Genomic DNA, 11,885 nt, shown 5'->3' with positions numbered 1-11,885 from the left:
TGCATTTTTTTTCCTTTTATTTTTTTTTCCTTTTTTAGAAAACAAGAAGTTCCAAATACTCTGAAACCTGAATCCCAGCCCTGACCTCCACCAGCGAATCGCTACAATCAGATGGAAAAGAACAAAGATTTCATCAATACATGATCCTAAAGTACAGCAATGCATAGAGATCTGGTGAACGTCACCAAACCTGGTTCCCTGCAGAGCCCATTAAATTGGGTCGTGTACACCAGAGCACCAGTCGGGTCAGCTTAAGTGCAATGTTGGAAGAACTAACATGCCAAAAGGGTTCAAAATCAAGGAGGTCTATGATATCTCATATTTTTCCTCCATTTAGTTTGTCGATGCAAGTGACTGTGTGAAACCTGTGGAGCAGAAATAGCCTCATATAATGGTCATGAGGTCATAACTTTATTGAGATGGGCAGAAGCAACACTATAATGGTGCCAAAGATATGTAGAGGAGATTGTACTAACTGTTGTGCTTAAAGTGAAAAATGATCCTAACCAGCATGGACAACTGGTCTAATAGCTAGACCAAAGTATGGGTTAAGTTGAGCTGTTGAAGGTGTGAGAAGTTGGTGTCAGGGTCCAGATTGGTCTCTCTGTTGGCAAAGGCAACAGTGCCGTGTGATGCGAAACATTTGAGCATAATGCAGTAAATGAGAGCTTAAAATTCAGTGCTTAAGAGGACCTATCAGACACAGGAACTGTTTAAATACCATTCGGCACAGGAATATGAAGAAACAAATTTCAGCATAAGAAACAGCATATGTGCGTATGGAGTGTTTTGTGTACAGCCTATACACAGTAAGGTTGAAGGTGCTAAATTGTGTCATCAAGCAATTAAGACCAAAAGCTACAAACATGAGTCCCAGTGGATCTGCAAATCCGAACTGTCCAAAAAGTCTGCAGAAAATACACTGGGTGGGGTGTGCGAGCTGAGAGGGGCAAGGACCATACCCCCGCCGTTACAATTACTGCCCCCTCCCACCCCGGGTATATCCAGCCAATCCATGCTATCCAGGGTGGGGTCTTCAAAGTCCAGGTTGGCCGGGTGGGGTGAGAAGCTCAGGTCACTGGTGTCCATTGGAGATGTGGGATGGTCCAGAATACTGTAAGTACTCAGCATTTGGTTGTGGAGGTCATCGATCAACGTCAATGGGCCGTCCGGCTCCACTCCGAGGAGAGGAGCACCGGTGGTGCTCTCCAGGAAGTCCTCGAGGTGGACAGTTCTAGAGCAAGGCCTGTCCTGGGTGTCGGGGAGCTGCTGGGAAGGGGAGGGAACAGGGTCGGGCTGATGTGTGGGAGGCGAGAGGTGGAGCGGAGGAGGTGGGGATGGAGTGGGTGGGCTGGAGTGAAGGTCTGACAGGGAGGGGTCTTGACTGGCTTTAAATCCAGATGAAATTTCTGCAATGTGGAAAGAAGAGAGATTTATTATTATTATTAATATATATATATATATATATTTTTTTTTTGAAAGAAGTCTCGTATGTTCACCAAGGCTGCATTTATTTGATCATACAGTAAAAAAATACAGTAAAAATAGTAATTTTGTGAAATATTATTACAATTTGAATATATTTAAAATGTAATTTGTTCCTGTGATGGCAGCAGTCTTCAGTGTCACATGATCCTTCAGAAATCATTCTAATATACTGATTTGGAGCTCAAAAATAATTTCTTATGATTATCAATGTTAAAAACAGTCGTTTAATATTTTTGTGGAAACCGTGATACATTTTTTCAGGATTCTTTGATGAATGGCAAGTTTAAAAGAACAGAATTTATTTGAAATAGAAATGTTATAAAACACTGTCATTTTCCATATATTTAAAGCATCCTTGCAAATTTAAGTCAATTTCTTAAAAAAAAAAAGTTCTCAATGGTATATTTAAAACTTTTTACCTCCACTCTTGATCAGGATATCGAACAAATCATCTATTTGCTGGTTGTTAGAGACATTATCCTGTGAACAGAGAATAATCACCAATGTTACTATAAGAAAAACAGTGGAAACAGAAAAAGAAGGTGAAAGAATGAAGAAGAAAAAAAGAAAGTAAGAATGTGAGTGAAGGCCATACTTTAAAACGCTGAGGGGGGTGAGGGTTCGGCTTTGGGGAGGAAGGGGTGAACAAAGTATGTTGATCAAATGTTGGGCAAATGTCCTCCTAAAACAGATGGACATGATGGGTAGAGGAAAATGGAAAAAGAAATGCAAGCTTTAGCAAAGAAGGAGATAAAGACAAAAGGAAAATGGGTAACAAAACTAAAGCATGAGTATTATGAGTATAAATAATGCATGTGCGATACCTTAAATGAAGGGGGTGAAGAGGGTTTGTTCAGAGATTCCTCACAGAAGAATGGCTCAAAGCTTGGTGGGGCGGACACTGGCTGGCTAGACTCCTGAACACTTGTGGTCTCCAAGTGGAGCCCTACTTTCTGAACCTGGAAATGGGAGATTTCAGCATGAGTCAGCTGCAGAGAGGAGATAAAGCACAACTATATGCAGCCTAGCCCTTTATATTCCCCTAAGTACTATAATTGTACGCTGTTTTGTTAGCTCTCAATGCAATCCACAAATACCCACAGGTCATTGCATATCTGCAATTTGAATGAGGTTGATCCACAGGTCTATAACTGTCGACAACTTTGGAAACTCATGCATGTTACATGAATATTTTAGAAGTTTTGTTAAAGTGTCAAGGCAAACATGCCGATGATTTTGAATGACTGAAAAATCCCCAGTCTCAATTATACTGGGGTGGTATACGCGTTCAAATCTGGTGTAAATCAGACGCATCTCATTCAAATTCAGGCAATGTTAACTCTATGTTGATTTCGAATAAGAATAGTCAAAAAAATTCCCTTAATTAACTAACTTCCCCTTGTAATTTGAAAACGTTCTTATCATTGGCTTTCATCATACATTATTTGTACATACAGTCAAACCAAAATTTATTCAAACACCTTTAACATTTCACATTATCACAGTTTATTCGCTATAGTTTAGAAAATGGTAATAAAATATGACAAGAACTCAGAGTTATCAAATCAGTTGATATTTCACTGGTTTTGGCCATCTCACTTCACTTCACTTAGACTGTCTCACAAATGAATTAGATTGAATAGCTGTCAGCTGTTAAATTTAAAAAGATCGCATTAGCAATTAAAGAAAAAACACTTACGCAAAACATGGTCAGGTCAAAGTGTCTGAATAATTTTTGGTCCCAAATTTTTTATAAATATTTCTGGTAGTCCACTGTATGAAGAATTTTTTGGTATAATAAGTAACAGTTTACTTTATTTTGCTATCCTCACTTACATAAATTAACTATAGTGTCCTGCACCCACTAGTAAAAAAATATAATTTTGACTATCTGTTATACATTTTGGTGTTTCATTAAAGACTTCACAGTTCAAGTTGCTAGAGAGCTCTCCATCTCATGTAAACACTATTTTTTAGAACTGTAAAAGGTTTGAGTAAGCACATCCACATTGTTATATGCACATACTTTGGGGATGGGCTCTTTGACAGCTTGTGATTGGTTGGCAGAATTAGCCACATCAGCAGATGACTGGCTAGGGAGCTTGCTAGGGGTTGACTGCAATCTCTGAAACACAAAAAAACAAGGATTATCATTACACATTAGGAAAAAAATATAAAGAAGTAAAACTGTTTTCAACATTGATAATAATAATAATAATAATAATAATAATAAGTTTCTTGAGCACCAAATCATCATATTATATGTTATATATGATTTCTCATGTGACAGTGTAATGGCTGCTGAAAATTCAGCTTTGCATTTTAAAATATATATAAATGAAATTTTGTTCAAATCTTAAATGTTTAGTCACCTGTAGAGTAATCCGTCCATTAGATTTGCTCTGAGGAGACTTTCCAGTCAGGCTTTCCACACTATTACTGGTGAGTGCAATCAGATAACGGTTGCCATTGCTGTCAGTGACTAGCGTGGGTGTGGAGTGAGCTTTCAGGAGATCCAGTGGAAAAGACGTAGTAATCTGAGTACCAGATGGCTGATTGATAAACACCTGTGAAACCTGTAAAAAATTAAATTAAAATAACGTGAAAATGACGGAAAGAACTGCACAAAAACAAAATGCACACAACAAAAACTGGAAATGTCGCTGACCTGTGGTGTCTGTAACTGCTGATTTTGTGGCGTCTGCTGCTGCTTCTGATTGGTTTGTAGCTGCTTTTGTTGGCTCTGCTGGATGATGAGCTGCTGCAACTTTTGTTGCTGCTGCTGTTGCAGTAACGCGGTCTTCTTTTGCTGCTGCAATTGAGTCTTCTGCTGCTGTTGTAACAGTGTCTTCTGTTGCTGCTGCTGTTGTAACAGTGTCTTCTGTTGCTGCTGCTGAAGTAACTTCACCTTCTGCTGCTGCTGCAGTAACTGCAACTTCTGCTGCTGCAGTAATTGCGCCTTCTGCTGCTTCTGCAGCTGCAACACCCGTGTCTTTCCTTGCTCTTGCTGCAGTTTCTGTGGGTCGATTTGCTGCTGCTGTTTTTGCTGCTGCAGTAACTGTGTGTTCTGTACGTTTGGTAGGTCCACGAGCATTTGCTGCTGCTGCACCTGCAGCCGGTGAATCTGCTGCAGCTTGAGCAGAGTCTGCTGCGAACACTGCGTCTGGATCTTTTTTAGGGGCTGGACTTGCTTCTGCAGGTCCTCTGATGTGTCCATCTCCTCCTTGACCTCTTCCTTCACCCTCACTTCCAGTCCGTTAGACAGCAAAGGCATTTCAGCATTGCCCATGTTGTCTGCGACCTCTGCAGCCGATCCGCGCTTACCCTGCTCCAGCTGAGAGCGCAGGGTCTCCACCAGCCTCTGCTTCTGTCTGAGCATGCGTGTCAACTCCTCGATCTGCTTGTCCTTCTCCTGAAGCATTTGGTCTTTGTCCAGAGAAAGCACTGCAGTTCCTGATGCTGGACCTGGATCCTGACGCTGCGAGACTGGCAGCAGACCCGGACGAGAAAGGCTGCAGGATGCCTGCATCTGCCCGAGAGACTCCTCTTTAATTGGAGACCGGTGGTCTGGAGACGGGTGCAGGCTGAGCTGTGTGAGAGGTGAGCTAACCTGTTAAGGGAGAAACAAGTTCTGGTTACACTTCATTTTAAGGTGTCATTGTTACAGTGTTATTATATATTTTAGTACGGAGTAATATTAAGCAACTACATGTACTCACTATAGGATTAGGATTTGGTTGAGGGTTAGTTGCATGTAATTATGCATAGTTTACTGTTATTGCTACAGTAATTACATGTTACATATGTAACAAGGACACTGTAAAATAAAGTGTTACCCATTTAAGTACTGAGTAATATTAAGAAACTACATGTACTTACTATAGGGTTAGGGTAGGATTAGGATTTGGTTGAGGGTTAGTTGCATGTAATTATGCATCACTTACTGTTATTACTATGGTAAGTACATGTAACATATGTAACAAGGACACTGTAAAATAAAGTGTTACCCAAGTTCTTAATTTTTAGAATTTAGAAAAAATGTATTGTCTATCACTGATGATAGAAATTTTTCTTAGGTTAAAAAGCTCCTATTCAATACAAATCTGTACAAATTACATAATAGGGATGTAAAACTGAACTAAAATACTAAAATAAGTTTGAAAAACTTTAAAGGTTAAATTTAAGTGTGTGAAAATAGGGGAAATGAGCATGAACTGAATATATCCAACACTGAAAGATACCAATGAACTAAAAAAAGGTACCGATACATTGTGCATCCCTAATTTTCTTTTAACCATTTCTGCTGTGCATCTTCAAACACACAGACCTACCATTTCTCCAAACACATCCCCATTGCAGCTGGTCTCATCTGGACTCAATCCAGCCAGAGAGCGGTCGGAGGGGGTAGGAGATACAGGAGGAGAGGAGCTAGTGCTGCTGAAGCGCATGATTTGTGGTGGAGTTGTGCTGTGGACCCTAGTGGTAGCCGCTATTGAAAAGGCAGACACTGGAGCAGACACGTCTTTCGGGTTTTGATGTTGGGTGGCACCAGATGACTGAACTGACACCTGCGGTAACTGAGCAGGCACAGTTTTCATAGCTGCAGCTCCTGCGGCTGATGATCCATTGTTCTGCTCCTGGTAGTTCTTCAGTCGTTCAATAAGATCGTTCTTAGTTCCAGATACTGTCAGACCCCTCAGTTTGAGCTCTTGTTTAAGTTCTGCAACCTGAAAGCGAGATCAATCAGTTCAGTTTCAAAATATCCACAGTAGTGCGCAACACTATCAAATTCTCCAATGGTTCTAATATTGTGACTAATATTGTAATATTGTTTTGGTTCATGATCAAATCTGACCTCCTCATAAAATCTACATTAAGATTTTTTTAAAGCACTAAAGACAAAGTAGGAAAAATATTTCTGGACCCAAAATCACCCAAGAAATTAAGTGGTCACTGTTATTGCTTTAGTATAAGTGAATAAATTACACCTGTTACCCACTTTGAATTCATCCAGATTTGGGGGTAAAGTGCTGGGCTTAGCTCCTCCTGCTGTAGGCTGGCTCTGACGATTGGGCCCATTCTGATTGGAGGAGACTGTTGAGCATGTGGAAATAGTCTGGGAAGAGGAGGGGCCCAGACTGGTGGATGGTTGCTGTTGTTCAGCAGGAAGTCTGGAATTGAACAGATTTATTTTTGTTTCATAGGTAAATCAGTTAGTTATGTCTACACTTCTCTAGAACGGTGGCTTTGCTTCAGAACCGAGATTTTGTAACCTTCATTTAATGTATTCTGGATCAAATTTTGTTTTATCTAGCAAAGGTTTGTCTGTTTACTTTTATCATAATTATGCATTTTATTATTTGCATATAAATTGGAATGTTTTGTGAATCAAAACAGATCTGTGACCCATTTTTGGGTCATGAGGACCCAACATCAACAGTGGTTGAGAACCACTGCTCTAGCAGACATACACCACTGTTCAAATGTTAAGGGTCAGTAAGATTTTTGTACATTATTATTTTTTATTATTATTCAATTCATAATTTTATGCAGCAAAGATACAATAAATTGATCAAACATGACAGTAAAGACATTTAAAATGTAACACAATATTTCTATTTCAAATAAATGCTGTTCTTTTGAACTTTCTATTTATCAATAGAATCTGACATTTTTTTAAAATCACGGTTTCTTCAAAAATATAAATAAGCACAACTGTTTTAAACATTGATAATAAATAAAGATCTGAAGGATCACATGACACTGAAGACTAGAGTAATAGCTGCTAAAATTCAGCTTTGGTATCACAGGAAAATAGAAAACGGTTGCAATAAAAGAAAATAATATAAGTTTGTAATATTACTGTTTTTAATGTATTTTTGATCAGGTAAAATGAATCCATATCATGTGTGGTTGTACTCACTTTGGAGGGGCAGGTAAGATAGTGTGGTAGTTGTAGTGCTGCTGTTGCTGGTTGATGATCTGAAGCTGAAGGAAAAGCTGCTGCTGGTGGAGGATCTTGGCGTACGAAGAGTCCAGCTGAGGAGGAGGCTCCCGGTCATTCTTCTGGTCAGGTGGGATATACTGGTGATATTTGAGTTTCTTCACTTTGGGCTTGTTATCTTTGGGTTTCTTGGATCGATGAGAGATTCGATCTGTGCTGGACTTAGACTGCTGCTTGTGGTGAGAAAAAGCAAAGGAACAAAAAAAGAGAAGCATGAGTGATGAAATTGGTTTAGACTGAAAATTAAACTGATGATAGGTTTGATGGCTTTTGCTTTACCTTTGTATGTCCCGTCGGTGGACGGGAAGAGTTTGTCATGGTAAATTCACTGGTTAGATTCTGTGGCGGAGAGGCATCGGCTGCAATGAGTGGAGGAGGTGGGGCCTGAGTGAGGAACTACAATATATACACTGGTTAAATACGTTGTGTGAACTTGAAAACATTACATTGTCCTCAACTCTGCATATGTTCCTTTGTGAGCAAAAATAATTAGAAACAATCCAAATGAAAAAAAAAAAAAACCTTGACCATTCTGCTAAATTTCTGTTTTTGTGTTCCAGAGAAGAAAGAAAGTCATACATGTTTACAACAACATGATGACAATTTTCTGGGTGAACTGTCCCTTTAATTGTACAGCAGTGCTGCCCTCTAGCTTACTGAAAGGACAAAATAAATATTCCACTTATCTAATATTGAACAACTGAAACAGGAATGTACCTGAGATGGTGAGAGGTCTCCATTCATATTCAGCATATCAGAGGGGGAGTGTTGAGGAGCAAGACCCAACGGAGAGTCCTGACTGCACTGGGGATCCGGTGACAGCGCATCACTACTGTCCTCATCCAATGAGGAGCTCTCACCCTTCGGAGACTCGGTACCTGATAATACACAAAAAATTAGTTGTCTGATATGTGCATTAGACACACTTAAGAAATTAATGATAGTAAAACTAAACTTAGATTTAATATTTGGATTGCGAATGAATCAATGTGAGTGAATCTTTTAAGTGAACAAATTGACTCATTTTTTGTTCAACTGTTACACAATTTAAACGAAAGGGATGTTATTGACAAGAAATATAGTTAAAGTTTCCTGCTTTTGTCAAATTTGCAAATAATAGATTTGCATTATTGTCATTTGTGGAGAAAATGCTTATGGTGCTTAAACAGCAACAAACAAAGCTGACATAGCTGTAATAGTGCGTGCAACATAAACACTGTTTGTGACGGTGGTTACAGACTAACCAATGAGTGCGTGCACAGGCAGGATGTTCTTGTGGATGAGCTCAATTGGACCAGGGCGGTGAGATATCTTATCATTGAGATCGTCTGCCAATCGAGCTCTCTTCAGCTTCAGCTGCTTGGCCTGCAGTGAGGGCTCGGCTGAAGTCTCTGCGGGTGAAACAAATCGAATCATTAACAACTGAATCACTTCCTTCTATGTAAATACCACCTAAATTCCCCTCTGAGAATTCAGAAATGGAAATAATACAAAAGAATATAGAAGTTACAGACAGCTCCTTCATTCCTGAACAGGTCAAGATGAGATAATGGCTATGGACCTTTTTCAAAACTCTAGGGTGCTCAGAAGTTGTCATAGTTGGGCAAACTTATATAGTGGTGAATAGAAACTACAACAAAGATATACATTTTGCTTTCTAATAGCATAATATAGAGGGATTGATTACAGTGGTTAACTAGTTTTCTGAAATGTAATGCAAAATATAACAAAACAGTTTAGTGTTATAAATGCACAACCGTTTGTTAAAAACATAAAATGGAAAAAACTTTTGTTAATAACTGGAAAATCATCATTACAGTCTGTGAAAAGGGTCCATTGCAACTGCAAGAGGCAGAAATTACATAACAGAAACACGACGTGCAATAGATAAAAAAAAAGAAAGTTTAAATGATTAAATATGTTGACCATTTACTATTACTCTATTTTAATATTCAAAAGAGAATGATGTGACTCACCTTCTAGGATGTGCATCCTGACCAGTTCTGACCTCTCTGGCCGACTCCTGATCTTCCTCTTCAGGTAATCCTCAGTCTGCACCAGTAAAAGAGAAAACAACTGTGTCAACAAAAGCGTCAATCAAAGATGAGAAGCAAGTGAAAAAAGAGATAAAGTCACTTACGCGTGCTCTCTCCAGACTTTTCCTCTGTTCGTGGAAGGCAGCCGGACTCTTCAGAGCTGTGTACAGAAACAGAGATGCACTTACTTCCTGATGTTCAGTCGCAGGGACTGATGTGCATATTGGTCATTGTGACTGTCAGGTACTCGATAGATTAATCAGCAGAGTATTCAAGATTGGGTGCGGGAGATGGAGCGAAAACACCAGAATGTTTCCTGCGTGAGCTAAACTTCTCCAAACAGCTGCCCAATACATATTGTGTTTTCTCACAATTACTGCTATGACTTTTCAAGAACTCTTGTATCTGTACACAATTCTAGGCCAACGTCTCGTATTCGATATTGAGGAACTATGTAAGGAGAATGTAAAACTAGTCAAAGGTCATTCTGAAAGGTCATACGTAAAAAAAAAAAAGAGAACTTCCACTTATATCAGACTCTCAAATCACCTGCTGAAAGAACAAAGGGAGGTCAGTATAAATAACAGCAAGTGTGTGCATCAATCTGCATGGATGAAAATGTACTTGGGATGTCAAAATGTATATATTTTAAAAGACTTAAAATAATTTAGTTGCTAATAGTAATTATAGTTTTTGCTAAACAGTTTGCCACTAGTCATCTTACAGTATACCAGACAGGTATATTCCTACATTGGTAGTAAAGTATACTAGTACAGTGTATGTGCAGTAAATATTCACTACAACAACAGTGGATATTATTTCTCTAAAAAGGTTGAAAATGATAATTACAAAAACCAACAACAGAAAACTGCACATGCGATTGAGCTGTAATGTAAAAGGTATAACACAGAATAACAATGTGATGTAACAGCTGAGCTTGGGTAACTAAATTCATGAAATTTCCAAAACCACAAGCTATGGTTAGCAATGATCATCCGCCTATTCTTTGTGCAAGAGAAGTTTGCAATAATAAACCTACAGTACTGCACAAAAGTTTGGGGTCAGTACGATTTAAGCATGTTAAAATTATGACACTAAAGACGAGAGCAATGACTGCTGAAAATTTAGCTTTGATAAAGGAATAAATCACATTTTAAAATAAAAAAAGTCATTTTAAATTGTAATAATATTTTACAATATTACTATTTTATTGTGTTTTTGACAAATACAGCATAAGAGACTTCTTTCAAAAATCTTATGACCATAAGCTTTTGAAAGTTTATAATGGGGGACAATACAAATCTGACCTAAACAAAAAAGATTCAAGATTCCTCCCTATGATGATACTGAAGGGGGTGGATTCTGGAATACAATGCTGCTTCAATGTTTATGTAATGAGTGATTATAAGGTATTAATCAATATTTTTCCTTATAAATATTACATGAGTTGAATGACTTCTCCAGGCTTATGAGATTTTACTTAGTTATAGAAGTTACCAGTGTGATTACTAAAATGTTCTTTTCATGTATTCTGTAATGCCTGTATTTGATATCTGAATGCAGTAACAGTGTTTGCTCATTTAGCCCGGCTTCCAGAAATGAATTAAGGACTTGTTTAAACATGTCAATACATACATCTGTTTTTCTAGGGTACCCTGACAACTATGGTCACAGGGTCATTGGAACCAATAGTTTGAGTGACCATTTCATAGTTAAAGCTTTACTTTACTGTGTTATATTAAAGTGTCCTCTCCTTGAAAGAAAGAACTTATTATCTTGATGTTTTGAGACGACTCTCCTGTTTGTAGTTAGAGCCTGGCCAAATCCAACTTTGGAAAAGCTGTGTGTTGGTGTGTGTGTTAGTCTTTTTGGTTACAGGTTAAGGAACCACTGGCATTTTTTGAGATTGACTGAGTTGTTGTTCTGGACATGCTGGCGCCCAAATCTACGACCTGGAAGGTCACGACGTGCCTAACTTCAGGGTCTGAGTGTCAGCCACATAATCGATGGAGATATGCTTCAGTCTATCTGTATATGTGTGGAAAATTACTATGTTTATCTATTTCTTAGCCACTGAGAATCATTCAACCTGAAGCAAGGACGTAGCTTAGACCTTGGTGTAGGGTATAACTGCTTTGATCTTTGTAACTGTAAGCGGGGCGGCCTACAAACTCCTGTGCGAGTCTTGAAGCTGACTTCTGCTGATGAAACTGCAAACTATCTTCAGTAAAACTTTTTTTCAATTTATTATCATTCTGACCCCGGGTCTTCATTCATCATATCTGGGTCTTTGACTGTAAATCCCCTTACAATACATACAGCGGAGAATTTAATTATTTAATCCCCTGCTGATTTAG

General features: G+C 38.6%; 1 protein-coding gene across 7 annotated transcripts in view; it reads right to left on the bottom strand.

The window, feature by feature from the left end:
• The window catches only part of mrtfab (myocardin related transcription factor Ab), a 40,392-nt gene continuing 28,507 nt past the window's right edge, over nucleotides 1-11,885 (bottom strand). For 3 of the 7 annotated variants that reach the window (XM_084134835.1, XM_084134839.1, XM_084134834.1), the window contains 15 exons: nucleotides 9,633-9,688; nucleotides 9,469-9,544; nucleotides 8,737-8,883; nucleotides 8,210-8,370; nucleotides 7,772-7,888; nucleotides 7,412-7,662; nucleotides 6,488-6,659; nucleotides 5,820-6,215; nucleotides 4,157-5,098; nucleotides 3,861-4,064; nucleotides 3,515-3,613; nucleotides 2,313-2,447; nucleotides 2,084-2,170; nucleotides 1,908-1,968; nucleotides 1-1,409 (listed from right to left, as the gene is read on the bottom strand). In XM_084134835.1, the coding sequence (XP_083990961.1) occupies nucleotides 859-1,409; nucleotides 1,908-1,968; nucleotides 2,084-2,170; nucleotides 2,313-2,447; nucleotides 3,515-3,613; nucleotides 3,861-4,064; nucleotides 4,157-5,098; nucleotides 5,820-6,215; nucleotides 6,488-6,659; nucleotides 7,412-7,662; nucleotides 7,772-7,888; nucleotides 8,210-8,370; nucleotides 8,737-8,883; nucleotides 9,469-9,544; nucleotides 9,633-9,688 (3,455 nt within the window). In that variant the 3' untranslated portion in view covers nucleotides 1-858. The remainder of the gene's footprint in view (nucleotides 1,410-1,907; nucleotides 1,969-2,083; nucleotides 2,171-2,312; nucleotides 2,448-3,514; nucleotides 3,614-3,860; nucleotides 4,065-4,156; nucleotides 5,099-5,819; nucleotides 6,216-6,487; nucleotides 6,660-7,411; nucleotides 7,663-7,771; nucleotides 7,889-8,209; nucleotides 8,371-8,736; nucleotides 8,884-9,468; nucleotides 9,545-9,632; nucleotides 9,689-11,885) is intronic. The other 4 variants (XM_084134838.1, XM_084134840.1, XM_084134837.1 and 1 more) reach the window with 2 other exon arrangements.

This window comes from Abramis brama (genome assembly GCF_963993115.1).
Source record: "Abramis brama genome assembly, chromosome: 14".
NCBI lineage: Eukaryota > Metazoa > Chordata > Actinopteri > Cypriniformes > Leuciscidae > Abramis > Abramis brama.
Note: the sequence above shows the minus strand (reverse complement) of the source record. Positions and strands in the feature narration are given on the sequence as shown.